The 25,800-nt window shown below is 43.7% G+C and overlaps 1 protein-coding gene across 4 annotated transcripts in view; it reads left to right on the top strand.

Moving 5' to 3' along the window:
• The window catches only part of pparab (peroxisome proliferator-activated receptor alpha b), a 185,045-nt gene that overhangs the window by 133,315 nt on the left and 25,930 nt on the right, over positions 1-25,800 (top strand). For all 4 annotated transcript variants that reach the window (XR_015081333.1, XM_086008854.1, XM_086008856.1 and 1 more), the window contains exons 5-6: positions 15,669-15,868; positions 18,258-18,705. Coding sequence is in view for 3 of the 4 variants with exons in the window: in XM_086008854.1 (XP_085864980.1) it covers positions 15,669-15,868; positions 18,258-18,705 (648 nt within the window). In the remaining variant the exon portion in view is untranslated. The remainder of the gene's footprint in view (positions 1-15,668; positions 15,869-18,257; positions 18,706-25,800) is intronic.

Here is a 25,800-nt window from a genome sequence, read left to right as displayed (position 1 = left end):
AAAGAACGGCTGGAGATGAAAACAGCCATCGAGGTCTCAGATGCCAGGTTGAGTGCGTACGAAGATTATGAAGGCTCACGGGACGGCGGGAGCCACTGCCAGTCAACGTTGCCACATAGAGTTGGATCCAGGGCACCTTCAGGAGTTACAACAGAGCCCGAAAGCAATTCCCCGGCATTACAGCGTGGAAGAGTGGCCTCTCCACTAACAGGAGCACGTGATGCTACCCCAGACGTCAGACGGTCTAGACTAGACCCTGCTGATGACCACCAGAGGCCTGAAGACACAGGGAGAAGCCTATACCGAGTGATGCAACGTCAGAACGAAATTACAGAGATGCTTGTAAAACAACAGAATCTGTTTCGACTCCCTCAAAGAGACATACCAGTGTTCCAAGGCGACCCACTCAAGTATAAGCCCTTCATCAGATCCTTTGAACAAGCCATTGACTCCAAGACAGAGAGCAGCAGTGATAAGTTGTACTACCTGGGACAGTACACCAGTGGTAAACCACAAGACCTGGTCAGAAGCTGTGAACACATGAGACCGGACCGGGGATACATAGAAGCCAGGAAGTTGCTGCAGGAGCACTATGGTAACTAGCTGAAGATAGCCACTGCATATATCGAAAAGGCTACCAAGTGGCCACAGATCAGATCGGAAGACGGAGAGGCATTGAACGCATATGTTCTCTTCCTCATAGGATGTCGCAACACCATGGAGGATGTTGAATTCATGGAAGAGATGGACAATCCTACGACTGAGAATCGTCATCTCTAAGTTTCCTTACAGGATGAGAGAACAATGGACAAGAACAGCCCTTGAGATAATGGAGAGACGGAAAAGTAGAGCCAGGTTTGCAGACTTAGTGAATTTCATAGACAAACAGGCTAAAATTGCTAGGGACCCATTGTTTGGAAACATCCAGGATGTCAGCCCGACCACCGACGGAAGAGTGAAAGCCAAGCCTGCTGAATCAAAGACTCTCAGGAAAGGTGGTTCCAGGGGAAGCAGCTTTGCAACTATCGTCACTCAGGCCGAGGAAGAAAGGCCCCAGAACTCATCTCCCAAAAAGAGCAGCACAGTGACGCCTGCTAATGCCTTTCAGAAGCCATGCTTATTCTGCCAGAAGAATCATACATTGGATTTCTGCAGCGACATCAAAGCACAGCCACATAAGGACAGAATCGAATTCCTGAAGTACAACGGCCTATGTTTTGGATGTCTCTCTCAGGGGCACCTGAGTAGAAACTGTAAGCAAAGAACAACATGCAGAGAGTGCACTCGGAAACATCCCAGTCTGCTGCATATCCATAAAGAAGAACAAGTCTCTAAGAAGAGTGAAGAAAACAATACCGACGAGAAGGTTGTTTCAAGTGCTCTGGTGTCGCTAGAACCAGAGGCTTGTGGACTCACTGGGGCCGGTGACAGTGACTGTATTCTTGCCATCGTACCAGTAAGGATCAAGTCTAAGAGGAGTGAGAAGGTTGTGGAGACTTACGCCTTCATGGATCCAGGTAGTTCAGCAACGTTCTGCACAGAATCACTCATGCGACAGCTGAACGTTAGAGGCAGAAGAACAGAAATCCTATTACGCACCATGGGTCATGAGAAGTCAATGCAAAGTTATATCCTGTCAGACCTAGAAGTGTGTGGACTTGAAGAGAAGGACTTCATAGACCTGCCTAATGTTTTCACACACAGGGAGATTCCTGTTAGAATAGAGAACCTAGCCCTGCAGAAGGATGTGGATAGATGGCCCTACCTAGAAAAGGTGCGTCTCCCATACATTGAAGCAGAAATTGGCCTATTAATTGGAACCAATGCCTACAAAACTATGGAGCCATGGCAGGTGATAAACAGCAAGGATGACGGACCCTACGCCGTCAGGACAGCCCTTGGATGGGTAATCAATGGACCGGTAAGGAGAGATGATGGCCACAAGTCGAACAAGGAGGAACGACAAAACGTCACAGTTAATCGCATCTCTATCGCAAGCATTGAAGAGCTGTTGATACAGCAGTTCAACGCAGACTTCTCAGAACGCAGCTGTGAGGAAAAGACAGATGTCACAAGAAGACCATCAGTTCATGGGTTTGATGACAAGGTCTACACAGTTCATTGATGGCCACTATCACATTGGTTTGCCACTGAGAAGACAGACCGCGAAGATGCCGAACAATCGCTGCATAGCAGAGCAACGCGCCATCAGTCTAAAGAGAAAGCCGAACAAGAACCCCGACTTTCACGAAGACTACAAAGACTTCATGAGAAACATCATAGCGAAAGGCTATGCCGTAAAAGTGCCCGAAGAACAGTTGAACAGAGACGATGGAAGGGTCTGGTACATTCCTCATCACGGGGTGTATCACCCAAAGAAGAAAAAGATCCGTGTAGTGTTTGACTGCGCCGCCTCATTCAGAGGAACTTCATTGAATGACCAGCTGCTTCAAGGTCCTGATCTTACTAATACCCTCATTGGCGTCTTGACTAGGTTTAGACAAGAGCTCGTTGCCATGATGGCAGACATAGAATCAATGTTCTACCAAGTCAGAATCCCTGACGAAGATGCTGATCTTCTGCGTTTCCTTTGGTGGCCAGATGGCGACGTTAGTGAAGCGATGGTGGAATGTAGAATGGCCGTACACCTGTTTGGAGCCACATCATCTCCCAGCTGTGCAAGCTACGCTCTCAGAAAAACTGCAGAAGATGGCAAGGGCAAAGCACCATCCGAGGCTGTGGAGACAATCTTCAGAAACTTTTATGTCGATGACTGTCTGAAGTCCGTGTCAACAGAAGACGATGCCATCGCACTGTCAAGAGACCTTAGAACTCTGTGTTCGAATGGAGGATTCCATCTGACTAAGTGGATAAGCAACAGCAGAGCAGTTCTAGCTTCTATCCCAGAAAAGGAAAGAGCCACTGAAGTCAAAGATCTGGACCTGAGCCACGATGTCCTTCCTATCGAGAGAGCTCTTGGTGTACAATGGTGCATCGAGTCAGACACGTTCAACTTCAGGATAATGGTGAACGAAAGACCATCCACAAGACGAGGGATTCTCTCCGTGGTCAGTTCCATCTACGACCCTCTCGGATTCCTGGCACCACTCATTCTGCCGGTGAAGCTGATGCTACGAGAGCTGTGTAGAGACAAGAGAGGATGGGATGAAGATATCCCAGAAGGTCAAGCTCGGAGATGGCACAGATGGCTGACAGATTTGCAACAACTTTCTAGCTTCAACGTCAGTAGATGCATCAAGCCCGCGAGTTTTGGAGTTACAAAGACGGCTCAACTACATCATTTCTCGGACGCCAGTGAGGACGGCTATGGCACGGCTACCTACCTCTTGCTGACAAATCAACAGGGCCAGAAACATTGTGCCTTCCTCATGGGAAAATCCAGGGTGGCTCCGCTGAAGCAGGTCACCATCCCGAGACTGGAATTGACGGCAGCGGTTGTTGCAGTTAAAGTTGACCAGGTGATGCGTAAAGAGTTACAGCTCCCATTAGAAGAATCTGTCTTCTGGACGGATAGCACGACGGTGCTGAAGTATATAGAGAATGAGAAGATACGCTTCAAGACCTTCGTAGCAAACAGAATCTCATCCATTAGAGAAGCTACACAACCATCTCAATGGAGGTATGTAAACACCTCATTAAACCCAGCAGATCAAGCCTCATGGGGATTGAAGGCTGAAAACTTCATGAGGAGTGAAACTTGGATACAAGGCCCAAGTTATCTGCTGGAAACAGAGAGATCATGGCCAGAAAGACCAGATATGCCAAGTCAGATTACTGAAGACGACGTCGAAGTCAAGAGATCAGTCACAGTAAATTTCATAACTACGAAAGAGAACTTTGACACAGTGAACAAGCTTGTTAACCATTTCTCAGGATGGCACCAGTTGAGGAAAGCAGTTGCATGGTTTCTAAGGTTGAAAGAGTTGCTGCTACACCTGAGCGGTAAGAGAAAAGAGTACCGAGCCACTATCAGTCAGTCTGAAAGTAACCCTGATAAGCAGAGAATGCTTCTACAGCAGTATATGCATCAGCACAAGACCACATTGAGCAAGAATTCATTGACCGTGGAGGATTTGGCCAAGGCTGAGAAGGAGATAGTTTGCTTCAGTCAAAGACAAAGATACCCAGAAGAAACCGAAGCTCTACAGCAAAATACTCCAATCAAGAAAGGTAGTCATATCTACAAGCTGGACCCTACACTGCAAGATGGAGTACTGAGGGTGGGAGGGAGACTAAACAAATCTGCTATGCCAGAGGAGGCCAAGCATCCTGCTATCCTTTCTAAGGACCTCCGGGTTGCTACTCTCATTCTTCAGCATATACACCAGAGTATTGGACACAGTGGGAGGAATCACGTGCTTGCGAAGCTAAGACAAAGATACTGGATTCCAGGTGCTAATTCCGTAATAAGAAAAATACTCTCTGAATGTATTGTTTGCAGACGGTTACACGCTAGAGCTGGGGAGCAGAAAATGGCAGACCTGCCTGAAGACCGTTTGTTACCAGACAAGCCCCCATTTACAAACGTAGGGGTGGACTATTTCGGGCCTTTCGAGGTAAAGCGAGGACGGAGCCCTGTCAAGAGATATGGTGTGCTTTTCACTTGTTTGACCATCAGAGCAGTTCATATTGAGGTGGCACACACGCTTGACACTGATTCCTGTATTAACGCCTTGCGGCGCTTTGTCTGTAGAAGAGGACAGGTGTCCATTATGCGTTCTGATAATGGCACTAATTTCGTCGGAGCGGAGAGAGAACTACGGGAAGCTATTGAAGGTTGGAATCAGCTTAAAATACAGGAAGCCATGATGCAAACAGGAATTAAGTGGATCTTCAATCCTCCGGCTGCATCCCACCACGGAGGTGTCTGGGAAAGACAGATACGCACCGTAAGAAAACTACTCAGTTCTGTACTGAAGCAGCAAGCGCTGGACGACGAGGGACTCCAAACCGTTCTGTGCGAGGTCGAAGCCATCATTAATGACCAACCGATAACTAAGACATCAGATGATCCCAATGACCTCGAAGCCCTGACTCCGAACCACCTGTTGTTGTTGAAAACACAGCCAGCCATGCCCCCGGGAGTCTTCAAAAAGGAAGATCTGTATGCCCGTCGGAAGTGGAGGCAAGTTCAGTATATGTCAGACCTCTTCTGGACCAGATGGACAAGAGAATACTTACCTCTGCTACAGGAGCGTCAAAAATGGTCCAAAATAAAGAGGAACTTCATCGTCGGAGACATTGTCTTAATTGTGGATGATTCAGCCCCTAGAAATTCTTGGTTGATGGGAAAAATAATTAAGACCATGCCAGACTCCAGAGGCGTCGTTCGTCGCGTCTGTTTGCAAACCAAGACCAGTACCCTGGAGAGACCGATCACAAAGCTCTGCCTGCTACAAGAAGCAGCGTGAAAAGCTCCTGAGCGAAAGAAAAAAGTGGACACTTGTATTGTAAATATGTTGAACTCATTAGTTTATGACTCTTAATGTTTGAGTAATTGATATGCTTCATGTGCCTAGTCAATTAGGGGCCGGAATGTAAGAGCCATAAAAGCTTAAGAAAATACTTTAAAATAGTGGCTAAATGGCATAATACAGTTAATTTACCTGAACGACTTATTGTATTAAGAAACCCCCTATTTTCTTGCTCCAGTAGTATAGTCCGACACCCCCTTCATTCTTGCCACAATGGAACAGTCCCTGAGCCACACATGGGTGCAGCTATCTTACAGTTTTAAACTGCACGTGGTGAAAGAGGCAGAAGCTGTGAGGTTTGGAGCAGTACAGTTTTTGACCGTGTTCGTTTATACGTGTTTGCTTTGTAATTCTGTTTGTTAAGCATTATAGTAAACCATTTAAAAGACAAAGCTACGTTTGGGAACGTTTTATTTCGACACGCGTCTACTCGATGTTAAAAGCCCCACAGCCCAGTGGCCTGCCTGTTTGGAAACTAAGAAGCGCCACTACAAGGACCTCCAATGGTTATAATCTCTGGATTATTACCCAAGCCACAGGCAAATTGGCGTAGGGATAAGCATATTAGGGAGGTGAACACATGTCTGAAGGTGTGGTGTGGGAAAGAGGGGTTCCATTTCATGGGACAGTGGCACCAATACTAGAACAGGAAGGAACTTTGGGATGGGCTCCACCTGAACCGGGCTGGGTCCAGGGTCCTAGCGGAAAGGATAAATAGGGCAGTCATGAGGACTTTAAACTAGTAAATGAGTGGGGAGGGCTCAGGTGGAAAAGGTAGTATAAATAATAGTTCTAAAACAAATGAAAAGGAAGAGAGTAGAGTAATAGACAGAAATTGTGCTTTAGGCACTACAGGTAAATAGAAAACTAAAAGATGTAAAGTAATTAAACCAGGAGAGAGAAATAAGAAATGGTGAGTGTAAAACATTAGAGCAGAAGGACAGGTTAGGGTGTGTGGCCCTAATAAGCATTCTTTATACAAACACACGGAGTAAAAAGGAACAAATTGAATGAATTGCAGATGCAAATTTAACTTGGGAGGGTATGACATGGTAGCCATTACTGAGCCATGGCTGCAAGATGGTCAGGATTGGGAACTAAAGGTAACAGTTTATAAGGTCTACAGGAATGGTAGAGGGGGGAAGTAGCTTTAATGATTAAGGATGAAATCAATTTAATGACAAGAGAGGATATAACGAGAGGTAAGCAGGCAGTGGAGACTTTATGGGTAGAATTAAGAAATGGAAAAGGATTTAAGAATGTAGTGGGAGTTGTGTATAGGCCCCCTGGTAGCCACTGTGAAGTGGTAGAATGTATAAATGTAGAGATTAGACAAACATGTAGTAAAGGCAGAGTGGTTTTAATGGGGGATTTTAACTTTCATATAGATTGAGATAAGCAAACTAGCTCATGTCAGAAAGGTTGTGAATTTTGTGAGTATGTTCAAGATAGTTTTCTGCAACAATATGTCCTAGAACCAACAATGGGGCAGGCCATATTAGATTTAGCAATGAGTAATGAGCCAGAATGAGTTAACGGTACATGAACATTTATTTAATAGCGACCATAATATGATCAAGTTCAATGTAGTGTTTGAAAGGGAGAAACGTGAAACAACTACTAAGATTCTAGATTTAGTAAGGTTGATTTCAGTGTGATGAGACAGAGACTGTCAACTGTAAACTGGGAAAATCTGTTAATGGGTAAAACGACATAAGATCAGTGGGAGGTGTTCAAAAAATAATTTAAGGTGATACAGAACCAGTTTATACCCCTAAGGGGCAAGAGCTCTACTTGCCAAAAAAAAAAATCCATGGACGACGAAAAGAGGTAAGGGACAACAAAACTAAAAGAAAAAGCATACAAAGGTGTAAAAACTAGCACAGATCCTGGCAACTGGGAGAGATACAAAAATGACAAAGATGACAAAACAGATAGAGCTACAAAAAGGGAGTATGAAAAGAAACTTGCAAATGATATCGAAATCAACACAAAAATTACAATTATATATTAATAAAAAGAGGGTCGTCAGATAACGGTGATATTGTAAATGAAAATGAGGAAATGGCGGACATGTTGACTAATTACTTTGCATCAGTATTTACAGTAGCAGAAGAGGATAGCATGCCAGATATCCCAAGGAAACTAATATTGAATCAGGGACAGGGACTCCCCAAAATTAACGTAGGCAAACTAACAGTAATGAAGAAAATAATGGCACTAAAGAGTGACAAATCCCCAGGACCAGATGGTTTCCATCCCAGGGTTTTAAAGGAAGTGGGTGAGAACATTGCAGATGCCCTAACTATAATATTCCAACGTTCTCTTGATTCAGTCTGCTATTTAAGAAAGATGAGAGAGGGAAAGTAGGGAATTATAGACCAGTTAGCCTAACACCTGTTGTTGGGAAATGACTAGAGTCTATAATTAAGGCTCGAGTGACTGATTAGAGAGGGGAGAGCCAGCATGGATTTGTAAAGGGTAGGACATGCCTGATGAACCTGATTGCATTTTTTTGAAGAGGTGACTAAAGCAGTGGACAGGGGAATGTCTATGGATTTTATTTATATGGACTTCCAGAAGGCATTCGATAAAATCCCTCCTAAGAGACTGTTGGCTAAATTTGAAGCTCATGGAATGAAAGGCGAATTATTGACCTGGTTAGGAAATTGGCTGAGCAGCAGGAGACAGAGAGTAGGGATAATGGGCAGGTACTCTAATTGGCAGGATGTGACTAGTGGTGTCCCGCAGGGATCTGTGTTGGGGCCTCAACTATTCATCATATTTATTAACGACTTAGATGATGGGATAAAAAGCCACATATCCAAGTTTGCCAACGGCACAAAGATAAACGGCTTGTAAATGGTATAGATGGAAGCATAAAATTACAAAGATATTAATAGATTAAGCGAATGGGCAAAACTATGGATAAGTATATTCAAGGCTGAGATAGATAGATTTTTGGACTCTAGGGGAATCAAGGATATGGAGATCGGGCGGAAAAGTGGAGTTGAGGTTGATGATCAGCCATGATCTTACTGAATGGCGGAGCAGACTCTAGGGGCCGTATGGCCTACTCCTGTTCTTATTTCTTATGTTTATTAAGATGGATTTCAGTGCAGGAAAATGTGAGGTAATCCACTTTGGACCTAAAAAGGATAGAACAAAGTACTTTCTAAATGGTGAAAAGCTAGAAACTGTGGTGGTCCAAAGAGACTTGGGGGTCCATGTACATAAATCATTAAAAGATCAAGGACAGGTACAGAAAATAATCAAAAAGGCCAATGGAATGCTGGCCTTTATATCTAGAGGACTAGATTACAAGGGAGTAGAAGTTATGCTACAGCTGTACAAAACCCTGGTTAGACCACACCTTAGAGAACTGTGAGCAGTTCCAGGCACCACATTTAGGAAGGATATATTGTCCTTGGAGTGAGTGCAGCGTAGATGTACCAAAATGATACCTGGACTCTGGTTAAATTACGAAGAGAGATTATGCAAACTAGGGTTGTTTTCCCTGGAATTTAGAAGGCTAAGGGGTAATTTGATTGAAGTTTTCAAGATATTAAGGGGAACAGATAGGGTAGATAGAGAGAAACGATTTCCACTGGTTGAGGAGTCTTGGACTAGGGGGCATAGTCTAAAAATATAAGAACATAAGAAATAGGAGCAGGAGTAGGCCAATCGGCCCCTCGAGCCTGCTCCACCATTCAATAATATGAGCCAGGCCTTTCAGGAGTGGTTAGGAAACACTTCTACACGCAAAGGGTGCTAGAAGTTTGGAGCTCTCTTTCACAAACTGCAGTTGATGCTAGCTCAATTGTTAATTTTAAATCTGCGATTGATACATTTTTGTTAACCAAAGGTATTAAGGATATGGGGCAAAGGCGGGTATATGGAGCTAGATCACAGATCATTCATGATCTCATTCAATGGCGGAACAGGCTCAAGGAGCTAAATGGCCTACTCCTGTTCCTATGCTGCATTGGAAGATGTGACATTGGCCATCAGACGCTGCATCATGGTGGGTTCCACAGATGTGTTGATGGAGATCACCACCCAATATATGTTGGAAAGGATGGGCTCCAAGGTCTACGCAAAGCCCTGTGCCAAGTTGGTGCTGGACTCTTCCATGCACTTTAATTGAGCACAGGCTTTCTTGCAAGCTTCCCAGTGCACTAAGCATTTGGTTATGTACACCCATCAGCCTTCTTCTGTAACGTGGCCCATCGAAGTCCTCATCTGACTCCTCTGCAGCAGAACTAGTGTGCGATCTCACCCTCTGGCAAGCTGGCACCTGCGCTATCCTTTCCCCCCGTCCTGGCTTCTACGCACTTGTGCCCGGTGTCTCACCACGTGCAGATCCCTCCTCTATCCTAGCCTCTAAATTACGCTGTGTCAGCCTCTGAGCTGCTGGTTGCGAGTGTAAGATCCAGTGACAGTGTCTCTTCATCTTCACTGTCTTCTTCCTGTTCCTTCACTGATTGGGAAGGTTCCAGTTCTTGGGTATCTGAAATGAAAAAGGGACAAGGTTTGTGTTGTGATGAGGGGAGAGGAGAAAGTAAGAAGGGCATGCATACACCATCTGCAGCTTGTGAGTCATTTTTTCGCACCAAAGGGGTAATGCTGTTTAGGAATTGGACTACTTTCAGTTTTTTAAGCAATAAAAACCAGCAATTCAAATTTGCTGCAGTAGCCAAGTACTTTATGGAACTCTATGGGGTAGATATTAAGCCCCCCACGACCGACAGGAGAAGGTTGAGGGGGCAGGGAGAGCTGGTTAAAAATGAAATATCACAATGTGACCCCAACCCCACCATGTATGCGCTTGCCACCATTTCTACAGTGGTGGGTTACATGGTGTGCCTACGTCCTACTCTCGAGAGGCAACACATCATTATAATATTTAAATCAGGCTCCAACAGTGCAATTGGGAACCTGATTTAAATTCAATGCTGGCCGGCTGAGTTTCCCAGGGCTTTGGAAACCCAGCAGCTAAATGGAGATAGGAGCAGCCGAATCAAGCAGGCATGTGTTTTTTATTGCACTGCTTGTGAGCCAGGAGTGCTCCTGCCAGCTCCTCAAGCAAATCTTCTGCCGATTGGAACCTCTCCTCGCTGCCGCGATCGGCCGACCCCCACCCATCAGGGCTTGATCTTTGCCTCACGCCCTTCCGATTGGCGTTCTCCAACCATCTCCCCACCATGCCACGATCTTTGCCTCCTTCCCGATTGCCGTGCTCCAACACAACCCCACCCCATGCCTCGAGCTCTGCCTCTCTACTCAATGCCGCGCTCCGATTCCCCCCACCATGCCCCAATCTTTTCCAATGGCCGGGGACCATCCCCAAGGGTTTCCAGTGGCAGCCATGTACCACTGGCTTTCCCACCTCCCAGTCTGGCCATCTGGCCGGCTGCGGGACGGGAAACAGAATTTAAAAATGATAATGAGGTCCTGCCGTTAAACTCGTTGGGACCTCTGCATTGCTGGGATTTCCGGGTACCTGTAAATATCGGCCAATTAAGAGGAAGCCGGTCAGATGGCGCCATTTGATGACTCGTCATCTGCCGGTTTTCTTATTAAAGGAACCACGTACAATTTTTTTTTGACAGCTCATTTCTCAGTGTTTGACAGCAATGAGGTTCTGCAAATACTGACAATCACTGTACAAAGGTGAGAAACATAGAAGATAGGAGCAGGAGTAGGCCATTCGGCCCCTTGAGCCTGCTCCGCCATTCAATGAGATCATGGCTGATCATCCAAATTCAGTACCCTGTTCCTGCTTTCTCTCCATATCCCTTGATCCCTTTAACCTTGAGAAATATATCTAACTCCTTCTTGAATATATTTAATGACTTGGCCTCAACTGCCTTCTGTGGTAGAGAATTCCACAGGTTCACCACTCTTTGGGTGAAGAAATTCCTCCTCATCTCTGTCCTAAATGGCTTACCCCTTATCCTTAGACTGTGACCCTGGTTCTGGACTCCCTGACCATTGGGAACATCCTTCCTGCATCTAGTCTGTCTAGTCCTGTTAGAATTTTATAAGTTTCAATGAGATCCCCTCTCATTCTTCTAAACTCCAGCGAGTATAAGCCCAATCGACCCAATCTCTCCTCATACGTCATTGCACCCAGACTCTCCAATGATTCCCTCCATAGGCTAGAACAGATGGCAGCTGCAGGTGAGGTAACAGAAGCGATCTGTCACTGGTGAGAGAGGTTCTCCCAATGAGGTGGGACTAGACATCGATTTCAAAACTTGTTACCTACAGAAAAGTGTAAATGCATTAAAAATGAATTTCCCAACATTTTCTTCCCTCTGAAACTCACCAGTGCACCATTCATAGAATCATAGAAAGTTATAGCATGGAAAGAGGCCATTTCGGCCCATCGTGTCCGCGCCGGCCAACAAAGAGCTATCCAACCTAATCCCACTTCCCAGCTCTTGGTCCGTAGCCCTGCAGGTTACAGCATCCCAAGTGCACATCCAAGTACTTTTTAAATGTGGTTAGGGTTCCTGCCTCTATCACCCTTTCAGGCAGTGAGTGCCAGACCCCTACAACCCTCTGGGTGAAGAAATTTCCCCTCAAATCCCCTCTAAACTTTCCACTAATTACTTTAAATCTGTGCCCCCTGGATTTTGACTCCTCTGCTAAAGGAAATAGGTCCTTCCTATCCACTTTATCTAGGCCCCTCATAATTGTATACACCTCAATAAGGTCTCCCCTCGGCCTCCTCTGTTCCAAGGTATTCCCTTTCCTTGTTGGCCCTCCCCAAATGCATTACCTCACACTTCTCCGGATTGAATTCCATTTGCTACTGTTCTGACCAATTTATTGATATCTTCCTGCAGTCTACAGCTTCCTTCTTCAGTATCAACCACACAGCCGATTTTAGTATCATCTGCAAACTTCTTAACCATACCCCCTATATTCAAGTTTAGGTCATTGATATATACCACAAAAAGCAAGGGACCTAGTACTGAGCTCTGCGGAACCCCACTGGAAACAGCATTTCCAGTCACAAAAACACCCATCAACCATTACCCTCTGCTTCCTGCCTCCGAGCCAGTTTTGAATCCAACTTGACACTTTGCCCTGGATCCCATGGGCTTTTAACTTCGTGACCAGTCTGCCATGTGGAACCTTATCAAAAGCCTTGCTAAAGTCCAGATACACTACACCATTGGATCCTTCACACCACTTCTGCAGCTGTCAACAATGCAGAAACATTACAGCAGACTCGCAACACGCCACTTACCTGGCGTGGTGTCTGGATGTCGGGAAACCTGAGGCAGAAGCGGCAAAATTGAAAAAGCGTGTCAACTACTATCAAATACCTGTTAACAGGCAGGTAAGTGGCTTTAATCCTCTTTGCGCTGCTAGGTGTTGGGTCCATGCGCAAGTCGGGGACCCGACACTTGGGAAAATTGTTTGGAGGCGGGTTGACGGCAGGATCGGAACCCACTGTCAATCAAAATGATTTTAACCTTTGACCCGCCTCCAAACCCGCCCTTTCAGTGCTGATAAAATCGCAGCCTAAGAGTTGGAACACACATTCAATGCTGATTACTGTATCCTCTGCAGTTTATAGAATGGGGCAGTTTTGCAACGTGATAGGAAAGAAAGACAATGGGCAGCAAAAATAAACACTTGCTTATTGGCCTGCCTACAGTTTCTATTCAATTTGCTCTTCAGCCAGTTTTTAATGGCACCTACTTTGGATATTCCTCCTTGTTGGGGGAAAAAAGGGCTAAAATATCTAAGTGTGTGTTGGAGGGGAAGAACTGTTTGTGCCAGTGTGTCATTTGTGTACTTTTCAAATTTATTTTTAGCTCCTTTTATGAAGCATTTAGAGAAACCATATCCCAAGATAGGACCCATGAAAATAGGATGGAAGAGTAGGGTGAAGTGAGTTTACAGGAAGTGTTCCCACATATTTTAGTACTTAGCCTGCTCCTGGCTCATAATAAGTAATACATGCTATATCTAGATTATATTAATTTTAAATCTTGCATTGGGTGTGCACTTCTTATCCACAAATCTTGCTTTCTTTATCATAATTTTTGGTCACATTTTCACGTCAACTTTTCACAGTATAAAATGCTATCCCAACTCTTCCCATTCAGTTTTGCAATATCAATGTTACGATGTAATTACAGCTGTGTGGAGCAAATTTCTGAAATTTTTCTCCCAGCTCTATCACTATCTTGTTCTTAAGTAATTTTCCAGTAGGTAAGTATTTAACATTCTATTTAAGCTTTTAACTTTTTTTATTTTAAAATAAATATTTAAACTTTTAATTTATTGACTTAAATTATGTTCATAATTTTAAATGCCCCACTTTTGATGGATCTCGGGGTGCTCTGTCCACTTGTTTCTTCACCCATGTGAGAGCCTCCCATGTTGTACCATCGAAGACCTGCTCCCACTTCAGCTTTTAACAGGCTGCAGCTGTCCTCATTGCTCAAAACAGCTATTTATCTTTTTAAAGTCCTTGTAGCACTATGTACTATTTATAGTGCAACATTTACACTACCACAACTGATTATTGTATTTTTTTTCTAAATCGTGCTCCTTTTTTGTGCTTTGTTAATAGTCTTGCTTTGGCTATTTGTTTTTCTTTTAAGTCTCACTCATTATTTAGTGTTGTTTCCTCTGTTTTCTGTTTCTAAGTATACCTCTTCTGTTTCCTTTTAACGCCTCCTTCCAGTCTTTCTTCCACTACAGCTGTGCTTTTGGTTTATCTTCCCACTCCCAATATTTGTGTGTTTTTAAGTATCAGTCTACGTATGTTTTAGTGTTGCGCTCTTTTTAACTGCCACTTCTATATATTTTTTTTAATTGCCCACACACCATTAAATCTCCCAAGACTTCCCTTATCATTTTTACCTTTCCTCCCCACATTTTCCATCACCTTTCTCTTCATCATATCTGCTTAAACTCCCTATTTCCTGCTCAGATTTCACACTCATAACCTGTTCTGTACTTAGCGCTACCAAATTTTCCAGAACCCCTCCACTTCCTTTTTACCACCCATTCATTACCATAATCATTTTTCCACTTACAACCGCCAACCTGTGCACACCCCAATTGTTTCCCCTTTCTTCCCGTAATGTTTCGTACCTCTCCACCATTTAAGCCATGACCCCAACTTATCCCCTTCATACGTCACATTTGTGTTCAAGTCACCTGAGAAACTGATAAACATAATATTCTCAATAGATTTTATGTTTAGATACAAAATGCTACATAAATTTATGTTTCACATAAACACATTGTAGAAAGATTCCACTTTTATTTACATACAATACATTTTAATTTACAATTTATATATTTCACAATTTACTTTTACTGTTATTTCCTTTTTTCCAAATCTGTACAATTATATAAGAACCTTCTAATGTACAACTATATCCATTTGTCTACATTAATTTCATTATAATTTCTATATAGCTCTAGAATGACACATTCTCCATTATACCATTTAATCCTCTTGTCCTTATCAGCCATCATATTGTCTAACTTCCAATGAGCAATGCCACTGGACATCTAGTTTTGAAAATAATCTTCAGTTCTTCATGACAACACAACTCGAAATAAGTTTACTTTTCGTTGTATGCATTTCAGGATTTTGTCCATTTCCATGTGCTAATTTCTGATACATTGTTGCATTTTCATATATGCCAACCGTTTGTGTTTCAAATGAATATTAACATTTACAGGGCACTGCCCGCTTGTCGGTGTTTGCAGATCAAAGTCAGCATTGCAACCTGTTGTTGTTATTTTAGGCACTTGAATACTACTGCACACTGTAGGCAGAAATTCTGGTGATTTCAGGAACTCTCGCCAAATATGCAGCCGCGTTGAATCACTTGGCGCATCAACAGGAGGCAGAAGACAAGGAATAGTGCTGAGGGTGGTGGGAGAGTCCAGGAGCAGTGTTGAGGGAGGGGGGTGCGGTGGGGGTGGTGAAGTGTGGAGGTGGTGCTGAGGAGGGATGGATGAGCTGGAGTAGTGCTGAGAAGGGGAAAGGAGTGTGGCAGAGTGAATTGGGGGTGGGAGAAGAGGGAGAAAAGTGGCAGCATGAACTGAAGGGAGGAAAGAGGGAGAAAGTGGCAGCATGAACTGAAGGGAGGTAATTGAATAAATTATTTTTTCCTACCTGCACAGCTATCCGTTTCGGTCGAATGCCACAATCTGAAAAGGAGAAATTAAAAGCAGAGATTCTAACACTAGAGCAAGATGTACAGAATTCGCAGATGGCTGATCTCAAATCTCTTGCCAAACACATGTATGAGGCTTACCTAAAGAATTTTAACATGAACAAGACCAAAGCCAGAGCCATTTTGACAGGAAAAGCTAACATCCCAGTAAGTAATTGTAGTTCCTCCTCATTCATTTAACATCTTTATACAAGTCAATAACACACAATTCAAATGGAGAGGAAGAGTTTGGTGCCTTGATGCAGCTGTACAAGCACATTTTCCTCCCTCCTTCCCTGTATCCTCCAGTGTGAATAAGGTCTCATTTTGGTTTTGAATTTCATTTCTTTTACTGTTATCAATTACAGTTGTTCACTTATGTTGCAACACATCAGGAAAAAAGGTTTGCCACACATTTGAATTCAGTTCTTTAAGTATTACCATGCTTAAGTAGTTTATCATCTTTGTTGGTATCAGCAAACTTCTACAGTGCCTGCAATCATTAATGTTGACTTCCGCTTTTGAAAATGGCTTTTAAAAATGTTGTCTCAAATGTTATAAAGATAAATTTACACTGAGATAATCAAACACTCCACACAATGGTTCCTGCACTGCTGGACCCTGAGGTGGGATTTTTGTCTATGGATGATATAGAAGACAGATGATGAAAGGGGTGAAATCGAAAGGGGCAGGTGCCAGTGGCACACGGGGTGGTGAGATGGTCATCACCATCATCACAATCTTCCAAAAACTTTTGATATTCTTTCTCCTCCTCATGCCCATCTTCCTTCTCTTTTGCCTGCCACCTTGCTATGCTGGACAGGCAGACGAAAAGAAAATGAGGCAAGAAATGATGTGCAGCACTCGTGAGTGACGAGATAGTGAAAGCTCTGAAGTTCATTGCAGCTTGGTTCTTTAAAGTTCTGTAGCATGGAAAATTCTATAAATAGATGAAATATCTCTGACCCCCCACCCTAAGGTCACATTTTTGAGCAAATTGAGTATGTGACAGCTCAAAATATATAAAAAGGTGACACATTACTTTATTTTCAGAACTGTGATAAACGTTTGAGAACTTTTTAATTTGATATTTTGTCATCCCACTGTGGGATTTGTTCTTGTTCTAAGTAAGCCATGGACGGTAAAATCCACCATTACTTCAACACTAATTTAGTTGCCACCTGACATTATGGACCGAAATTTGTGGTCGGTGGCATACCTCCGGAGTACGCCTCCGACTCGAAAAAACTCGGAGCAATCTGCTAGCTCCCGGGCTTCAGAGACTTCGGGTCCTGGGCCTGCAGGCGTACACCTACATAAAGGCCCGTGGATCCCAGGGACTCGGGCAGTTCGGAAGTGTCCCTAGGATCACGTGGGCCAGGTCCTCTTATTGGAAAGGAGGATTGCTCATATGATTATGGCGATTCCATTTCCGAACGGAATCTCCATTAGCATATAAGGAATCCCCAAATAATTAAATCATTTACGCAACTGCAATAAAAATAAATGTTCCCATTTTCACATTAATTAAAAGTCCCTTTAATTAAACATTTACAATAAAAATTAATTAAAAAAATAAATAATTTTAAACATTTTAATCTGGGCCAAAATTTAAATAAACTAATTTTAAATGTTTGTAGATTATTTTTTATTTTAAAATTTTTAATTTAACATTTATATTGACCCTTACGCTGGTGAAAGCAGGCGTAAGGGTTTTGTATGCATTTGCTGGGCTGTAGTTGGGCAAATAACCCAACTCTGCACCAGCAAATGTGATTTTTGAGTTGGTTCTTATGATCTGTCAAGGCGAACCTTGACAGATTGCAAGTTCCAGGTTTTCGCGCATGCGGAAACCTGGAACTTGCGGGGCCTTTTACAAGGCTTACGACGGCGTATGCTGTGCAAAATCCAGACCTATGTCTTACTCCTGATGTGTCTACAGAGTTGAAGGACAGTGTTTAAACTGTGTTTTCATTGTTCACGTCTGTTTATTTACTTTTTTCCCCAAATGAACCATTCATACTCTCCTTCCTGGTAGTTGGATTTTACAGACTAGCTAATTAACATCACCCAACTCACTATCAAGTGGGCTTGATAGGCCTGTTGGTCTTTTCCTCTTTTCATACGCTCATGTTTCCTTTGATACTGTAAGTGCCACTCCTTCCAGGAGATGTACTTAAGATATGGAGAAAGAGATGATGAGCTTTTCTTTCTCTCCTTTTTCTATATGGCCAAGATTAATAAATGCATTCATTTACCTGAAGCTAATCTGTGATCCTGTTCGAAATCCCAGTCAGCATCTGACCTACTGCCATGAACTTCTGTAATGAGTAACGGTAATCTAAGATATGTGACCTATTTTGGAGAAGTAATTAAACTTGGCCTGTTCTTGTGCATAACTTGTCTTAATTCTTCACCATCTACTGCTATTTTTGCTTTAAAAAGTACATTGGAAAAATGTAATTAAAAGTACTTAAGTGAACTCTTATTTTATTCTGGGAACTTGATATGGAAGAATGTTATGATGTTTACTAATTCTTGAATAATACATTTACAGCCTTTTGTCATTCATGACATGGAGACATTACGCTTGGCAGAGGAGAATCTAGTATCAAAACAAGCAGTAAATGGCATCCAGAACAAAGAAGCTGAAGTTCGAATCTTTCACCGCTGCCAGTGTACGTCAGTGGAAACAGTAAGAGAACTGACGGAATTTGCCAAATGTATCCCTGAATTTGTAAACCTTGACCTCAATGATCAAGTGACCCTGTTAAAATATGGAGTTTATGAAGCCATGTTTGCCATGTTGGCATCCATTATGAACAAAGATGGGCTGCTGGTAGCCTATGGGAACGGTTTTATGACGCGAGAGTTTTTGAAAAGCCTGCGGAAACCTTTCAATGAGATAATGGAGCCCAAGTTTGAGTTTGCCATGAAGTTCAGTGCACTAGAGTTGGATGACAGTGATTTGGCTCTCTTTGTAGCTGCCATCATTCTTTCTGGAGGTAAGAACGCTCGACTCATAGAACGTGAAACGTTAAGTAGCATTTCACTGCACAATGCTTCTTTCACTTTTGTAACTAAGCACTTTTTAAGAGCTCAATGTGTTGGCCATCACAGAACAAATGTAAATGCTAATTAATACTATTAACAGCATCAATGGCAACTCTTGGAAATTTGTTTTGGCAGTGACATTGGGCTGGATTTTGCAGGGGGGGGGTCAGTGGGTGCGATCAGTGGCGAGTCAGGTGGGAAAGTGTTTTTTACCCCAAGCATGTTGTGACTCCGCTGCCACGTGCCTTTCCCCGATGTCGGGCCTGTCAGCGCTGAGCAGACCCAACATGCAGCGGCAGTTTTACAGCGGGAGGACCCAATTCAGGTAATTAGTGGCTTGTTTAGAACCACTTTAGAATGAATTTCAGCTCACCATCTGCATTTGACAGCTCGCCCATGGGGTCCACGCTGGTCGTGGACCACGTCTGTCATGCTGAGGCAGGAGGCCAGTGGCCATTGAATCAGCTGTTGAGTTGACAGCTTCAAATGTACAGTAAAAGCTCCCACCTTAGAGATATTGTCCCTCAGCCACAAACTCTTTCTCACTGCATTTCCACAACAGATTCACCATGCTGCAAGTCTTTACACAAGTCTCCATCCAGTCTGACGTCATTACCTCCCTCACCATTGACAGATCGCTTCTGTCATCTCTACTTCACCTGCCATCTATTCCATCAGCATGGGTGCCTTTTGTACACTCTCACCTTGGTCCTCAGAATCCCACCACGATCAGCCCCAGCAGCACCAACAACAACACCACCAATCTTCTCCGCAATCACCCAATGCTGCACAGGACAGAGGGCATCAGCACCCGACCACATTGCTTCCCAGGAGGCCAGCGCTGGCCTCACCATGGCCAGATTTACTTCACTTGATGCTGTGCACCCTGGCTGCCACATGATGCGCCAGGTTGGCACCACCCCACACCAACACCGTAAAGCATCCCTACAATGCTCAAGCCATTCCTTTCACACTCCTCACCAATGCAGGGGTACCGTTAATGTCTCACCATTCACTGCAACTCACTAAGCCACTTCCAAAGGTGCACACAAATCTGTCCAAGAACAGAAAGTGTTGAAAATAAAGGTTTCAATGTTTGACGCCACATTAACAGAAACTTTACATGAATGTTACATAAAACACCCAAGTGCCTACCCTTGTGTGTTGTTAGTTGGTATGATTGCACTAGGATGAGGGTGAGTGTGAAGGGTGGCTAGTGATATGGGGATGTGATATTGGGGTGGGTGAATATGCAAGGTAAGTTGGTGTGAGTAAGGATGTGCAGGAGTAGGGTAGGGAAGGCAGAGTGATGGTATTGCACAACAATAACCAGTATTCATTGTGCAAGCATGGTAGAGTTGGATAATAAAAACGTAATATTGAAATTAATTGCTCTTCAGAAAATAGTTCTGCAATTACGCTCATCACATAGCTGTGGTTTGCTCATTATTATGTTCCTTAGTAATACAAGGTCAATGCTGTCCCTGCTAATTAAAGTTTTGGTGTAAAAAGTTCTGTTGTAAAAGAATTACATTTTAAGGCCACAAACTTGAGCAGTTTCATTCGTACAATTACTATGAAAAGGTAGTGGCAATGTTAAAATACTATACTCATGATTGTTTTGTATTTTTCATAATCACAGGGATGCTAAAGAAAAAAATTGCCCAGTGTAATGTTGCTATATCCAATCTATACAGCAATATAGTTTATATTTTTTAATTATTCTATTCACCTCAGATACTTAATTCGGGTTCTTTGGCTCATGTGTGATGTAAACAAGAAGAGTTGTAAAATATAAATTATGTACACAAGTGGGTGAACCAAATAGATTATGAGCAAAGTAACAAATTAACTGTAATGATATCTCTGGGACATAAATCATATCCTATTGCTTTAATGTATCAATTTTTAGCTTAAGTTAAAAACCGGTATCAAACTGAATTCAAGCAAAGGTTTATACATTTTAAGTGAAGTATGGTTTTTATTATACAAATAAGCTAGTATTATTCCCATCCCTGTGTTGTTCATAATTGAATAAATAGTTAAAGTCTGCAATTATCTCTGTCCTGCTCACAACTAGCACACAATTTTAATTCTGCCCTCTTCCCTGCCCCGCCCTCCCGGAACCACGATAGGGTTCCCCTTGTCCTCACCTTTCACCCCACCAGCCTCCACATTCAACAGATCATCCTCCGCCACCTCCAACGTGATCCCACCACCAAACGCATCTTCCCCTCCTCTCCCCTTTCAGCACTCCGTAGGGACCGCTCCCTCTGAGACACCCTAGTCCACTCCTCTATCACCCCCAGCACCCCTTCCCCTTTGCCCGGCACCTTCCCGTGCAAGCGCAGGAGATGCAACATCTGCCCTTATACCAACCCCCTTCCCACTGTCCAGGGCCCCAAACACCCCTTCCAGGTGAAACAGTGATTTACTTGTTGTACTTGCAATCTAGTATACTGTATTCGCTGCTCACAATGTGGCCTCCTCTACATTGAGGAGACCAAACGCAGATTGGGTGACCGCTTTGCGGAACACCTCCGTTCAGTCCGTAAGGGTGACCCCGAGCTTCCGGTCGCCTGTCATTTCAATTCACCGCTCCATTCCCACTCAGACCTCACCGTCCTTGGCCTCTTGCATTGTTCCATGGAAGCTCAGCGTAAGCTCGAGGAACAGCACCTCATCTTCCGATTGGGCACTTTACAGCCTTCCGGACTCAATATCGAGTTCAACAATTTCAGATCATAACCTCGGCCCCTATCATTTTTATATATTTTTTATCCACACTTTTGGTTTGTGCCTTTTCCTTTTTTTCCCCCTCCCACGTGGCAGCTGTCTCTCATTCTGCCAGCGCATTTCACACTTCTTCTAGAGCCATCCTTTGTTTCTTAACCTGCCCTATTACCATCTCGTCTCACCTTGAATATCTCTTAATGTCTCTTCACCTCTCACAGACCTTCCCTTTTGTTCTTTCATCCCCTCCCCTATTTCCCAGCCCCCAAACTTGCTTTTTCATCTGTTTCGTTTCCTGCTTTTTTCTCAGTTCTGATGAAGGGTCTTCGACCTGAAGCGTTAACTCTGTTTCTCTCTCCACGGATGTTGCCTGGCCTGTTGAGTTTTTCCAGCGTTTTCTGTTGTTATTTCGGATTTCCACCATCCGCAGTATTTTGCTATCACACAATTTTAATTGTCCACTTGAAATGATACAGGCAAATCATGTAACTTTAGCCACTTGTGTGTGTTTTTTTAAATGCCCCTATTACAAAATGAAGTAATCAAATAATCTGATCCCTCTGTTAGGCTTCATAATGAAGAAGTAACTTTATTGGCCTGGAAATTGGGGCCAGAGGCTTGCCGCCAGCGTACACCTCCGAACCAAAAAGAAATTACGAACTTAGCTGGTGTTTCCGGAGCTTCGAACTCTTCTAGTCCTGCGCCCGTAGACATACGCCTGCGTAAACGCCCACGGATCCCAGGGGCGCAGGCGGTTCTCAAGCATCCGTGAGAGCATTTGGGCCAGCCCAAGCAATCAAAAAGGGGATTCCTATGATGCTTTTGGGGATTTATGTACGGAATCCCAATAAGCATAATAGAAATCACCAAATAAATAAAATTTTGCACTACTTAAATAAAAATAAATGATCAATTGTTCAAAATTAATTAAAAGACCCTTTAATTAAACATTTAAAATAAAATTACATTAAAAAAAAAAATTAACATTTTAAAAGGGACAAAATTTACCTAAACTCATTTTAAACGTATGTGTATGTTTAAATCATTTTAAAATGTTATTTTAACATTTATTTTAACCCTTACACTGGTTAAAAAAAAAAGGCCCCTCACCTGCTTTTGCCAGGCGTAAGGATTTTGTGGGCATTCGCTGGGCAGTAGTTGGGTAAATAGCCCAACTCTGCGCTAGCGAAAGTGAATTTGTAGCAGATGTGATGGATCTGTCCAAGTGAAACTTGACAGATCGCAAGTTCTGGGTTTTTGCACATGCTTAGAAACCCGGAACTTGTGGGGCCATTCAGAAGGTACGCTGTCGGAAGCACCATAATTTCAGGGCCATTATAAATGAATTAGGTTTGCCAACATAATTGAGTGTAATCTCTATCATAACAGTTCACATTTGGTTAAAATTTATTTTCATCACTATTCAATGTTCATGACACTGATTAAAATGGTAGGATATCAGGTTTACTAATTTGGCATTCAAGCAACAGACAATAAGTTAAAATTTAATTACAATGAATTTGCAGGGCATATGTATGAGTTTCCAGGTTAGCAACAATAGAATTTTGAAAACAATTGCCTTTAGTGGTTGATGTTTGCTTTTTCTACCTGATTTTTCTCTGTGTCCTGTATCCATCCATTTTAGAGCAGTCGATGCAGTGGAGTGATAAAGGCCAAGGTATTTCACTACAAGTGTATTATCTGTATTATTGTGCAAATGTTTATAGAAACATAGAAGATAGGAGCAGGAGTAGGCCATTCGGCCCCTCGAGCCTGTTCCGCCATTTAATGAGATCATGGCTGATCATCCAAATTCAGTACTCTGTCCCTGCCATCTCCCCATATCCCTTGATCCCTTTAGCCTTAAGAAAAATATCTAACTCCTTCTTGAATATATTTAATAATTTGGCCTCAACTGCCTTCTGTGGTAGAGAATTCCACAAGTTCACTGCTCTCTGGGTGAAGAAATTCCTCCTCATCTCAGCCCTAAATGGCTTACCTCTTATCCTTAGACTGTGACCCCTGGTCTGGACTCCCCTGCCATCGGGAACATCCTTCCTGCATCTAATCTGTCTAGTCCTGTTAAAATTTTATAAGTTTCAATGAGATCCCCTCTCATTCTTCTAAACTCCAGCGAATATAAGCCTAATCGACCCAATCTCTCTCCATACGTCATTCCTGCCATCCCAGGTATCAGTCTGGTGAATCTTCGCTGCACTCCCTCCATGGCAAGAACACCCTTCCTCAGATAAGGCGACCAAAACTGCACACAATACTCAAGGTGTGGTCTCACCAAGGTCCTGTACAACTGCAGCAAGACATCCTTGCTCCTGTACTCGAATCCTCTCGCTATGAAGGCCAACATACCATTTGCCGCCTTAACCGCCTGCTGCACCTGCATGCTTACCTTCAGCGACTGGTGCACTTCCCCTTTTCCCAATCTATTGCCGTTCAGATAATAATCTGTCTTCCTGTTTTTGCCACCAAAGTGGATAACCTCGCATTTATCCACATTATACTGCATCTGCCATGCATCTGGCCAATCACCCAACCTGCCCAAATCGTACAGGAGTTTCTCTGCATCCTCCTCACAGCACACATGCCCACCCAGCTTTGTGTCGTCTGCAAACTTGGAGATATTACATCTAGTTCCCTCGTCTAGATCATTAATATATATTGTGAATAGCTGGGGTCCTAGCACCGATCCCTGCAGTACCCCACTAGTCACTGCCTGCCACTCGGAAAAAGACCCGTTTATTCCAACTCTTTGCTTCCTGTCTGCCAACCAGTTCTCTATCCAAGTCAGTACCTTACCCCCAATCCCATGTGCTTTAACTTTGCACACCAATCTCTTATGCAGGACCTTATCGAAAGCCTTCTGAAAGTCCAAATACACCACATCCACATGATCTAATCCAGTCATAGACAGATTGCAGCCCTGTTTTTGTGTTTAGTTTCAATGGGCATGTAAGGGGGGCCAGGGAAGGCTAGTGATAAGACTGTAGACCAGAATTGGAAGAGCAGAGGGTACAAGCAACAATTCAGGATTGTGGAGTTTATAGAGGTAGAGTGAAGTGAAGATTGTGGAGTTTCTCGCAGGGGTTGCTCAAGATGGCTTCAGGCTTGCTATCGTTAAGCTGCAGAACATCACCAGACATGGAGTGAAGGAATGGGCAAAAGCAGAATGTTTGCTATGGACAGAAGTAAAGGGGAATGGCCTATGATTGGGAAAGTCTAATGAGCAGAGATAATGGGGGTGCAAAGAGAAGGTACAGTGGTGTTTCGGAAACTGGAGGGACTGTAGGCATTGCGGGAGTGAGTACTCGGCGGAGGTGACCTTAAATAGTGAGTAATGAAAGCATAGTATTGGACATCGGAAAAGAGGAGAGGTCTGAATCTAGAAATGGGTAGGAGTGCAGCAGACCAGTTGTGGTGAGAAACAACCAATAGAGTTTGAGAGAGCAGTCCTAGGCCCAACCAACTTCAGCTGCTTCATCAATGACCTTCCCTCCATCATAAAGTCAGAAGTGGGGATGTTTGCTGATTGCACAGTGTTCAGTGCCATTCTGGCATTCGCAACTCCTCAGTTAATGAAGCAGTCCATGCCTGTATGCAACAAGACCTGGACAACATTCAGGCTTGGGCTGATAAGTGGCAGGTAACATTCACACCACGTGCCAGGCAATGACTATCTCCAACAAGCGAGCGTCTAACCACCGCCCCTTGACATTCAACAGCATTACCATCACTGAATGCCCCACCATCAATTTCCTGGGGGTCACCATTGACCAGAAACTTAACTGGACCAGCCACATAAATACTATGGCAACAAGAGCAGGTCAGAGGCTAGGTATTCTGTGGTGAGTGTCTCACCTCCTGATTCCCCAAAACCTTTCCACCATCTACAAGGCACAAGTAAGGAGTGTGATGGAATACTCTCCACTTGCCTGGATGAGTGCAGCTGCAACAACACTCGAGAAGCTTGACACCATCCAGGACAAAGCAGCCCGCTTGATTGGCACCCCATCCACCACCTTAAACATTCACTCCCTCCACCACTGGCGTACCGTGGCTGCAGTGTGTACCATCTACAAAATGCACTGCAGCAACTCGCCAAGGCTTCTTCAGCAGCACCTCCCAAACCCACGACCTCTACCTCCTAAAAGGACCAGGGCAGCAGGCGCAGGGGAACACCACCACCTCCAAGTCACACATCATCCTAACTTGGAAGTATATTGCCGTTCCTTCATTGTCGCTGGGTCAAAATCCTGGAACTCCCTCCCTAACAGCACTGTGAGAGTACCTTCACCACA

This window comes from Somniosus microcephalus, chromosome 16 (assembly GCF_052327205.1).
Source record: "Somniosus microcephalus isolate GS21.2 chromosome 16, FLI_Smic_1.0, whole genome shotgun sequence".
In the NCBI taxonomy this organism is placed as follows: Eukaryota; Metazoa; Chordata; class Chondrichthyes; order Squaliformes; family Somniosidae; genus Somniosus; species Somniosus microcephalus.
Note: the sequence above shows the minus strand (reverse complement) of the source record. Positions and strands in the feature narration are given on the sequence as shown.